General features: G+C 36.0%; 2 protein-coding genes across 3 annotated transcripts in view; one reads left to right on the forward strand and one right to left on the reverse strand.

Moving 5' to 3' along the window:
* arl15b (ADP-ribosylation factor-like 15b) overlaps positions 1-3,582 on the reverse strand; it is a 50,791-nt gene extending 47,209 nt beyond the window's left edge. Inside the window, exon 1 of one of the 2 annotated variants that reach the window (XR_014537881.1) lies at positions 2,993-3,569. Coding sequence is in view for 1 of the 2 variants with exons in the window: in XM_083568863.1 (XP_083424989.1) it covers positions 2,993-3,097 (105 nt within the window). In the remaining variant the exon portion in view is untranslated. Of the gene's footprint in view, positions 1-2,992 lie in introns of both variants that reach the window. The other variant, XM_083568863.1, reaches the window with a different exon arrangement.
* Positions 3,583-5,917: 2,335 nt separating this feature from the next.
* On the forward strand, positions 5,918-11,988 carry snx18b (sorting nexin 18b). The gene is made up of 2 exons (XM_083568299.1): positions 5,918-7,581; positions 10,630-11,988. The coding sequence occupies exons 1-2, from the start codon at positions 6,150-6,152 to the stop codon at positions 10,866-10,868; spliced, it is 1,671 nt and encodes a 556-aa protein (XP_083424425.1). The 5' UTR covers positions 5,918-6,149; the 3' UTR covers positions 10,869-11,988.
* The last annotated feature ends 189 nt before the right edge of the window (positions 11,989-12,177 follow it).

Below are 12,177 nucleotides of genomic sequence, written 5' to 3' on the forward strand. Positions count from 1 at the left end.
TAGCCAGGTGTCCACAAACTTTTGTCAATAAAGTGTATTTCACTGATCGTCCAAATACAGTTTGCAGCACATTTAGCTAGTTAAAATGAACCGTAAATAAAGCTATAGCAACCATGCTAGCAGTCCATCACTATATATCATTAAACTGACATGGTCAGCAGTGTGGAGGAAACTTCAGAGAGTCTGAGAAAACATGTATGTGCCAACAATGCAGGGTGAGGTTTATAATCCATCTGAGAGGGAAGGAAGCTCATGCTGAGAACCCGCTGAACACCGCGGGATATTTTTTCCATTCACCTGTAATGCAGGCGAGCATCAGGACCACATCGATGGCTGAAAATATGTGGAAAATTCCACATATGGTGATGTGATAAGTCCACCATTATGTGGTGGACCCCCCAATTAGTTTGTCAAAAGTGTCATGAAATCAATGTGTATAAGTTTCCAAAATCTTTCAAACGGCTAAACTACTAACTACAACACAGCATAATAAACTCTTCAATCTGATTGATCAGAAAGTGCTGTTATTTCTAGATAATCATTTCCATAGTAACAAGCTCATTCGCGAGAACGTGTACGACATGCCTCCAATAATTCAATAATATTATTAATATACTCATTTTAAAGACGTTTTCTTTTTTTTTCTTTAGATACATTTATTTAATGTTTATGGAAGGAGTCTCCAGTATCAGCACTTTGTAACAGTCACAAAGTTTATGCAAGAACGACAAATGAGAGAAAAAAAGAGATATAGAGAGTGAAAAAGAGATATAGAGAAGCAGAGAGAGGTAGACAGAGATATAGAAAAAAAGAGAGACAGATAGAGGCGGTAAGAGGAGAAAAAAGGGGACTGAGAGAAAGAGACAGGGATAATGAGAGACAGGGGATTGACAGAAAGATAGAGGAAGAATGAGAAACATAGTGAGAGGAAGACAGAAGAGAAAGCTGGTGAAGGAACTACACAGAAAAGATCATTAAGTTATAACATTCTTCCATGTTCAGCAGCAGATTATATGATGAAAGTGGTCGATCCAATGTTTTTAAAAAATACAGATTATATTAGCGTTTTATACAGAGACTGGCCGATAAAATCCACAAATAAGATGACGGCAGATTTACCAGACAACCGATGGAAAAAAAAAGAAAAAAAAAAAAACAAAACAGACAACTCTTCTTAGGTTCACTTTGTTTTTGCAATCGCACAACTGTCTTTTTCCACACAAGTTGACTTCCCAAATATTTTGATTCATGGCGTGAACAGAGAGAAGTCGTTTCCTTTAATGTCAGGTCTATCCCAAGAGAATATTCACAATATAATCTAACAAGAACACCACACCACAATTCAGTATATAATATACAATATAATATACGATTCAGCAGCCCTGATCTAATTCAGTATATTTGATATATTTTCTCTAGAAACCAGAAAAAGAAGTGAAGGTGCGCTTGAACAGCGATTGAAATACGCCATGACACGACATCCTGTACAGTGATCATGACCCTAGTACAAGTCTGTATATAAAATGAAAGCTAAAAAATCCAAAGAAGCATTATTATTCTTTTTTGTAAAAGAATGAGACCGCTCTAAAATACTAGAACTGTTATAATCACTAAGAGGCTGCAGTGAAACATCAGAAACCTTTAACTTGTTTATTTTTTTAATAATAAGAGATCGCACTGAAACATTTTTCTTGATATATTATGGTATTAGTGTTACGAACACAAAAGAGACACCTCTAAAACACAAGACACTTATGTTCTAAACAATATCGTATTGCTTAGCATTTTTTCCCAAGAAATTTTTATCATATTGTTGACCATCAGAACATCAAAATTCAACTAATACTTTTCCCCTTCATACATATTTGCACTATTGTTGCCTTTTACAGTCAAAGTCAGCACTAAAACACCTATTACGTCACTAATAATCAACAAGATCCCTTAAAAAAAAATAATAATAATACTTTTTTTTTCTCCATAAGCATGTAATTAAATACCTGTCCTGGTTCTGTGGTGTTATATAGCACTTACTGCTCAGTTCTTTCTTTAACATAAATAATAACATGAGATTTTCCACAAATATTAATGCTGTATGTTATTATAACAACATCTCTAGTACCAATTTTGGTATCTTTTTTTTTTTTTTATCAACAAGGAAAGCCTTGATTTCAGATACATATTCTGCATCTGCAAGGAGGTTACGACCACCATGGGGACACCCTGAAGCAGCACTATGTACACAATTATATTCTTGTGACATTTCTTTCTTTCTTTTTTCCCCTTTTTTGCTTATTTAAAGTAAGGAATAACATTTGCAATAGTTTTTCATTTATGTTTAAATAACCACAAATAATAAGTTCGTTTTTTTTTTTTTTTTTATCAGATGGAAATGATTTCCTCCCGAATTTTACTGAAGTTTCGCTATTAATATTTTAAATATCTTAAACATTATTTATACTACTTACAATTTTTTCAATTAATTGAATGTTAAATATATTTTAAGGACAACAATTTTGTATTACTTCCAGCTCAAGTTTACAAAATAGTTTGGCTGGACTTTACATTATAATAATATTTAGATAAATTTTTTTCAGGAAAAAATACCAAATAAATTTTTATGGTTATTTTGTAAAAAAAAAAAAAATAATAATAATAATAATAAATCCGGATTTTAAGATATGTATGAAAAAAGTCAGAGAAACGTTGAAATAAGTCAGATTTTTAAAATAAAGTATAACTCAAATATTTTACAATAAACCAAAATAAACACACATGTACTGTATTGATGGAGGTGGAGGTAATAATTATGGTGTTGTTGTCCATGTGAGGTAAAAGAACCGTTGGAGAGCGTCGAGCTAAAGCAGCTAGCTTCAAACCTACAGTCTGAGGTAAAAAAAAAAAAAAAAAAAAAAAAAGAAAGGAAGAAAGAAGAAGAAGAAAGAATCGATAGAACGAAAGAAAAAAAGTCGCTGTTTTCGTTTTATTACTTTACCAGATAATCCATGTAACGCCTCGAAATCCTTCTGTCGTCCTCAGGAAAGTGAAATCCAAGCTGAAGAATCAAACTTCCAAAAGAATTCGTGAAAAGCGACGGCATCCATAAACTAATACAGTGTGTACATGTGTGTGTATACGTCAGTGTGTATTAGGTTCCCCGCCTCTCCTGCGATAGAGAAACATGAACGCTGGCTATCCCTACTTTTCGCTCTACATTTCAGATTTTAAGATATCTTTTACACATTTATCAACACTCTTTACTTTTATATCCATATAAAATACAAACGACAAAACTCCAACCTGCGCGCGTGCGTGTGTGTGTGTGTGTGTATGTGCTCAGGTTTTGAAAGCAGAGTACAAAAAAATGAAGCCGCTAACGCGACCTCACGTCTGTACTCTCGCGAGACCTCACGCGAACATCAAATCGAACTTAATTTGGCCCAAAAATAAATCGTAAAACAACTTTTAAAAGGAAATCTGAGGTAATATCATATCTGTTCTGTAAAATCGAACCACATTCCTGAGTACAACCGGCTCCTAAATGTCTATATGGAGCCTGTTTGGGTTTTCGGTGTACTGGTCACGTGATCTGGGTCATTTCCGCGCCTGGTAGAACTAGATCTCAGTGGCGTCCGCCATTTTGGAGAGGTCCATACTGTAATACATGGATTGTGTGTGTTTGTGTGTGATTTAATGGGTTTTAAAACTTTTATAAATAAATAAATATATATGCGTATGTGGTGTGGATTGATATAAAAACACAATATAGAGAAACTGAGCCAAATTTCTGGAAAATGTTTTTGAAAAAAGGAAATGTGCACTCTAATAGCTTTAAATGCCTACAATGATGAAAACGTGTCATTTTTTCAGGGGCCTCCAAATCTAGTTCACATTATAGTCTAAATTTACATCAGAGTTTTTTATAATTGATGTCCCATAACATAAATAATGGAATCACAAAAATTATGATTGCGTATAAATAGCTTTTTACTAACATGTTGATTTGTAATTTAATCAAGTTACAATGTTAGCAAAGCCAACATACATATTTTGTCCTGATAATTACATTACACAAGGTAATTCAAGAATTACACACATGCCAAATATAAAAAAAAAAAATAAGTGACGTGAAGTAAACAAAAGACATTATATACAAATAAATTAAAAACGCATTTTGTGTCAGCTGGTATGTATAAAAACTTGCCTTTTCTTCTTTAAGTGTGAGATATTGGCGATTATTTTATCGAATCCCCCTATTTTATTGAAGACCTTACTTGATTTTGTATATTAAATTCATATATAAAGTAAAATATTGCCCTTTCCAAGATGGCGGAACTGCTAGCCTGTATGATAAGACTGTAAATTGAATAGTATTGCTGTGGCGCCATCTATCGGTCAGGTTAATTTAAACATTATTTAAAATTATAGTAAAGCAGCATAATTAAATATATTTTATTGTACTTTATTATAACATTATAGTCGCACTATATTTTAAAGACTTTATTATCCCTGAATACGTGGCAGTTTGTATAAAAGCCCAATTCAAAGCCATAAAGGTGCAATAAAGCTCATTGCAATGAAGGAATGATATTGCGTAGATTAACTCAATCAATATCTCAAAGATTATTAATGCATCAGTTTCATGTTTGTCGTGTAACCATTACCTGATAGAATTGCAGTATGGAGGAAGCACAGGCAGGATTTTTTCTATTCAAATCATTTAAGGTGAATCCCAGTTTCATTGTACATGACATAGCACAACATTTAGACTACATTTATCATTTCAGTATTTTGTCATATTTATTATTAAAGTGTTTGGCCAAGTTTTGTGACCACCTTTTTTTAATCATTAAATATAAAATTGAAAATAAAAAATCACCAGGGTAAATTTTCAAAATATACAACAAACTAATGATACTTTACATATATATATATATATATATATATATATATATATATATATATATATATATATATATATATATATATATATATATATATATATATATATATATATATATATATATATATATATATATATATATATATATATATATATATATATATATATATATATATATTATATAACTAATAATAATTATTTGCATAGATATAATTAAATATGTTGTTTGTTTAATTTGTCTGCTGTATGTTTCTTCTGTATATTCCTAAAAAATATATATATATTTTTTTTTTCAGATTTTTATATTTTCATGATGACACTATTTTAGTTATTGTTTTAGAAGTAAGCTGTAAGTGAAATAAACAACAGTAACGTAAAGAACATGTGTTTTTAATTAGGTTTATATCTTAGTATTTCTGTGAAAACCCCTCCCTTGATTACTGTTTCGCTATGAGTCGTTTTACCGATTCGATTCTTTTGAACAATTGATTTGATTGAATGAACCCTAGCTTTTTATTTTAATTTTTGCCCGTGCTGCTATTTATAAAAAAAATTCAATCTGTTCGGTTCCTATCGGGGTTTTCCCCCCAAGATTAGCTCCAGCATCGTTTATAAAAAAAAGCATTGTGACTCGTCTTACCGAATCGATTCTTTTGTACGCACTCGTTTCTGAGAATTACATTTTATTTGTTAGATTGAATACGGAATGAAAATGTGTGTGTGTGTGTGTGTGTGTGTGTGTGTGTGTGTGTGTGTGTGTGTGTGCTTGTGTGCAACATTTTGTCCATTTAACAATCTAAAACATGGCAACGATTTTTAATTCGTTTTAATTTCTAACGAAACAAATAAAATACCAAAACTATACAGAATAATGCATTAAATAATGCATTAAATTATATATATGACAGTTAAATTGTGTATATTGAAAAAAGCCTATTAAACAAAACAAAAATAAAAAACCCCAAATTAACTTTTTTGGAAAATGTTCAAAAGAGTCGATTCATGAGTCACTTCTCCCTCGCTGGGGCCGGAGAACCGGAGTCGGAGAAGGAGGAGGCGGCGGTGGCGGGGACGCAACAGAACTCCGACTTTAATTCTGTCCAAAAAAACTAACGTTAGAATCTTTATGATGCCAAAATAATCTGCTCGCTACTATTGCGAGGAACTTCTGAGTTATTTCAGGAAGTTTTAGAAGAAGCCGAGTGAAGTTCAGGCGAGCAGAAACTCCTCCGAACCCTGCAGCAGCACCATGGCGCTCAGAGCAAGAGCTTTATACGACTTCGTGTCTGAGAATCCTGGAGAGATCTCAGTGGTGGAGAACGAGATGTTAACTTTATACAGCGAGGACGTAGTGGACGGATGGCTGGAAGGAACAAACAGCCGAGGTGAGTCGGGACTTTTCCCTGCTTCGTATGTGGAGATCCTAAGCAGTGAAGAAGGATTTTCATTACAAGGTAACGGGACTGCTGGAAACGTCTATAGCCCCAGGACCGGAAGTGATCATGTGTGCCAAGTGAGAGGGGACACGTCAAGCGAGTCCACCCCTCAGAGTCACGGTTATCCGACCAGCCAAGGCAGCGATGATGACTGGGACGACGACTGGGACGACAACCCGACAACGACTACAGCGACGACGAGTCACGACCCGAGAGTCCATCAGCACAAACACCAGCCCAGTCGTGCGAACTCGGTGTCTTCGCGCGGCAGCGCCGGCCATCAGGCCCGAAGCTCGGCTACGGTCGGAAAAAACCTCAACAGGTTCTCCACCTTCGTGAAATCAGGTGGCGAGGCATTTGTTTTAGGTGAGGCATCCGGATTGGTCAGAGACTGCGATCAAATCTGCGTGGTCATGAGTCAATTCGGTCCAGAGTGGCAAGAGGACCCACATCCTTTCACGTGCACCATCGACGATCCGACCAAACAGACCAAGTTCAAGGGGATGAAGAGTTACATGTCGTACGGCCTCCTGCCCAGTCACACGCAAAACCCCGTCAACCGCCGCTATAAACATTTCGACTGGCTGTACGCTCGTCTTGTGGAGCGTTTTCCTGTCATCTCGGTTCCCCACCTTCCCGAGAAGCAGGCTACGGGTCGCTTCGAGGAGGACTTCATATGCAAGCGCAGGAAGGGTCTGATCTGGTGGATGAACCACATGACGAGCCACCCGGTGTTATCCAGGTGCGATGTCTTCCAGCACTTTCTGACCTGCAGCAGCAGCGACGAGAAAACCTGGAAGCAGGGAAAGCGCAAGGCCGAGAAAGATCACCTGGTGGGTGCCAACTTCTTCCTCACCATCGTTCCGCCGACTGTGCCGCTCGACCTCCAAGAGGTGGAAAGCAAAGTGGACGGCTTCAAAACGTTCACCAAAAAGATGGACGAGAACATCGTGCAAGTCAATGTGACCATCGGGGAGTTCTCAAGGAAGCAGATGACCGGATTTAAAAAGGAGTATCAGAAAGTCGGACAGGCCTTTCGCTTGCTCGGACAGGCCTTCGAATTGGACCAGCAGGCGTATTCGGTCGATCTGAACCAAGCAATGGCGTTCACCGGGGCCACCTACGAGACCATTGGAGACTACTTTGCTGAACAACCTCGGCAGGATCTGGAACCAGTGTCAGATCTTTTAGCGATTTACCAGGGACATCTAGCAAACTTCCCAGACATCATCCACGTTCAGAAAGGTTTGGTGAAATTTTTGGAAGTTGCATGGCTGTGTGCATGACAGATGTGTAGTCACAATGGATGCAAAACCAAGTCTGTTTTCATTAGATCTTTGGAAGTAGATATGGTGTTCCAGATGGTTCAAACTGCAAGAGAGTTGCAGATTTTGTAGGTCACACTGTATCTACAGAAAGACACTGTGGTTTCTGTTAAAAAATCATTAGTTCACAATTACTATTCCCAATTTCTGTACTAGTAACAAAACCTGTAACAAAAATTGATAAAAAGTCAACAAATTAAATTCTCTTCATCATTTATAATCTGGAGGTTATTGATCCAGAAACAAAATCCAATGATGAGTCTTTTAATATGGAAAAAACATCAACTCTTCTCTTTCATATGAAATCGACTCAAATCGCACAAATCAATATCCTGACCACATGAAATTCTCCCCTCATGACGCATCCTTGACATAGCCATGTTTTTTTCTTCCCCCGCTGTTCACCTCAAAAGAAAAAAGAAATTCTCATCGAGTGTGTACAATCATTCAGGCGCCTTAGAGGCTGGAGTTCTGAGAGCATGTTAGCCTGAATTCCTGAGAATCCCATACGCAATAAATCCGAGATTCTGAGAGTTTCTTATCCTGTCCAGGTCCAGATTAAAGTGTGTTCTGAGTGGAATGGTGCAGTTCAGGTTTCTGTAGAATTCATCACAATGAAAATATCAGGTTTTAGAGTTGAGCGTGCTGGAAGAGGGTTTTCGTGTATAGTACACATTAAATGCACGTTTCAGATGAAAAAAAAAACGACTTACACGTGGAGTTTTTGTCTATTAAGGTATAGTAATAGTGCAGTAGAATATATTTGAGTTTATTTCTCTACTTAATGCCTTCGAGTGACTTCACGTTGTCTATTCATTCACAGTGAAGTTATTCAGAAGAGACACAAAGGAGGCGGAGTTTAGCTTCTCTTAAGTCCAGCATATCTGATTGGTTCATATATCCGTAATATGTTATGCTGAGGTTTATATTTTTGTTGTACGCACAACAACACTGGAACAGCATTAATTACTTCACTACGAAACATCTGACACATGATCCCTTTAAAATCTATAATCGGACAAATAATATTTTAGAATAAAATGCTACTGTAAACTGATATCATCGTCCCTGCAAAGCATAAACAAATTGGGTTCATTAAATAATCAGGATCGTCGGAGGGTCTTGAAGACAATCCTGAGTATCCCGAATAATTTTTACCCAATGCATGAAGATCTGGTTATCATGGGTTGTAGTGATTTTAAACTGCCTTCTCTAAAGATCTGACCTCAACCCTATTAGGATGAATGTGACTGCACCCCAGGCCTTCTCACTTCACCTACCAGATTTTACTAATGTCTTTGTGGCTGAATGAATTTCCACAAGCACACCTCAAAATCTAGTGGAACATCTTTCCAGATTAGTGGAGGATATTACAGCAAACGAGGACTAAATTTGGGATGAAGTGTTCAAAAAGCACATTGCATTCTTATTCTCAGGTGTCCACAAACTTTTGTCCATATATGTAATATTTAAATTTGACATTTGTTTCCTGCATTTATGTCGCATCATATAATAATGGACAGCAAAACAGAAAAAAAAATGCTACTTATGTTTTCAGTTGGTGTTACCTTTCATTTTTGTTGAATACATAACCAATCAGCAATAAACACAGCTGTTAATCCCGCCCCTTCTAGTGCCTTTATATCCTGCCATTGCCTATTTCGAGCAGGCCAAAAAAAACATCCAAGTGGAACCTTCGGTACCACGGAAAACAAGCTCAGGTCCAGTTTTCTGTTGCCAGACATTCCAGCTCTTTGTGTCGTGAAAAAGACTGTTTTGTCTGAGAATTTTATTCACGTCTAGTTTGTGCACTTTGGGTTTCCTTTCAGTAGCCCACATTTAAATAACAATAAGTCCTTTTAAACCCGAAACACAACTTCATCAGCTGTGTTTAAAACCCAGCGTCTCCTGCTGAGACTGAGAAATGGCCATCATTTATTGCACATGAAAGAACTGCATGTTAGACTACGTTTATTTACTCTGCATCTGTGGTCAGCTTTCGTATCCTGCATGAACGTTTCAGCTCCAGGTGTTTATTAGATAGAGCCAGATTAAATTTTCAACACATCAAATCTTTGACAATAGTTTTATTTCTTTTAAAGGGTAAAATATAGTATATACACTACATTGATAAAGATTTGTAGACCCGGGACCACGTGTGTCCCAAACTACAGTGGGGTTACAAGTTGGAACTTCGCATTATATTACATGTAGGAAGTACAGCAGGGAATTGAGGAAATTTATTTCATTGTGTTTAATTATATGCATATTACTGATGTAATCACTTAGTAATGCTTTATTTACTTTCCTCGAAAGTGGGAAGTTAGATCTTGGAATTATGTTGTATAAAAGCAGTAAGCATTGTAGATTTATCCAGTGAATGTGTTTGTATGTTGATTGAGCTGAATCTAATACATGTGTTTGTACTTCGCTGTTGACTTGATGTCGCTTGTTAAACGAGTTTCCAACTAGGAATTCCAAGAATTCCTGTAAGTGGTAGGAAATCTGAGTTATGAGTTTTGCGCTTACATTCATGACCAAGTGGGAATTGGGAAGTTTCCAAATTCCTGGGAGGAAAGATCATTTTGAATGGTCATCCAAAAAGTAATGCCTGATGGAAAAGTTGGCATTTTTTCTTTTGAGTTTCTGTTTGGTGTTAAAAAAAAAAACACAAAAAAAAAAATGTTTATTTTTACCATATTTTAAAACAAACCCAACCCTAGAATGAAACTGCCCTTTCATGTCATTTTCGGGAGTTTTTAGTGATATTTTCGTGATATTTAATATTTAGTGATTACCAAACAACTCAAGCAAACAAGCTTTCAATTATACAAGAACATTCTGATGATGATTCCGAAGATGAAATTTTTTTTACTTCCAGCACAATTGGTCAAATCGGTGTAAAACTGATTTCCCATCAGCACATCTGACCTCTGACCCATTGTTTATGCCCTTCCCCCTCCTTTAGGAGCTCTAACCAAAGCGAAGGAAAGCCAGAAGGACAAAGACATGCAGGCGACACACGACATCCAGGAGCGCTGCAACATCATTTCCTGTGCCACGCTGGCCGAGATCCAGCACTTCCACCGCACTCGAGTACGCGACTTCAAGGCCCAGATGCAGCATTACCTCCTGCAGCAGATCTCCTTCTTCCAGAGGATCACAGCCAAGCTGGAGGAAGCGCTGCACATGTACGACCAGGCGTAAACCAGAAACGCAGACAGGAACGCTTCGTCTTAGCAACCCTGAAAAAATGTGCACAATCAGGACATTTACACGTTCGCACGCTGTAGACGTTCTCATCACGTCTCTTAAACAGACAAGATCAGGAACACCAGTGCAGGACATAATATTTACACACACATCAAAACAGAGGCCCAGAAATATGCAGAACGTCTCGCTCTCATTTTTCTCTTTATAGCAAAAACAATTAAGATGAGAAAACCTAATCTTTTTTTTAAAACTGGAAATTAATTCAGAATTATGAACAATATCAATACTTGTGAATTTCCTGAATATCCACTATATAAAACTTTGTGTAAATTTTAATTAACCATCATTCCTGAAGTTATAGGGCAAAAAAAACAATTATATTAAATAATATTAATCAATTAATAAATAATATTAATAACAAAAATAATACTAATTTTTTTAATGATATGGGGAATAACAAATTTATTTATTTAATGTTTATTTAAGAAATCTAAATTCAGAATTTAGATCAAAATATCACAAAAATCGATAAATGTTAATGATGAATACTTTTTATAATTAGTAATCTTTACTTTTTGCTGTAGTTTTTAGGTGCTTATAATTTTTTTATTTTTATAATAAAAAAATTGCTAAATAAAAAAAGACTTGTTTTTACAGTTTGTAATTAAAATAATACCTTTAGTTTTTTCTTTATTTGAAATGAAATGAAATTGGTTACTTTTCAGGATTTAAAGTTACCTACAGAAGTATTTATTTAGTGGATATTTAGTGATTTGTTTTATACATGTGCACATTTGTACAGTCTTTAAAGCCTTTTTTTAATCCAGTAACATTTATGATCTAACCATGTTTGGTTTCCATTCAACGTTTCTCATTTGATATATGAAACCGTTTTTTTTTTACGCAGTCAGAGAAACGCATGACTCGTCAGCATGAACCCCGTAACCCATTTCCTGTATCTCTTTCTTCCCAGCACCACGTCCCCTCACCCCGCTTTAAGCTTTTGGACCATAACGGTGGTTTTTTTTTCTAACAGCTGGAATTTGTGCCTTAGTTCAATGAAGTTTTATTTCTTGAGTCATTTTTAAATACAGATCTGTATTTATGAATCTCAGATGTGTTGCAGAGTTTCTCCTTTTTTTCATACTCTGTTTTAATGCAGTGTGAATACCCTGTGTCTGGTTTAGATTAAGAGCCGAGAGAGAGAGAGAGAGAGAGAGAGAGAGAGAGAGAGAGAGAGAAGTAACTCGAGAAAAGTGTGACCTAGAAAAAAAACCTTGTGGACCTAAATTGTGTAATCTGG

Source organism: Silurus aristotelis, assembly GCF_946808225.1.
Source record: "Silurus aristotelis genome assembly, chromosome: 18".
NCBI classification, from domain to species: domain Eukaryota; kingdom Metazoa; phylum Chordata; class Actinopteri; order Siluriformes; family Siluridae; genus Silurus; species Silurus aristotelis.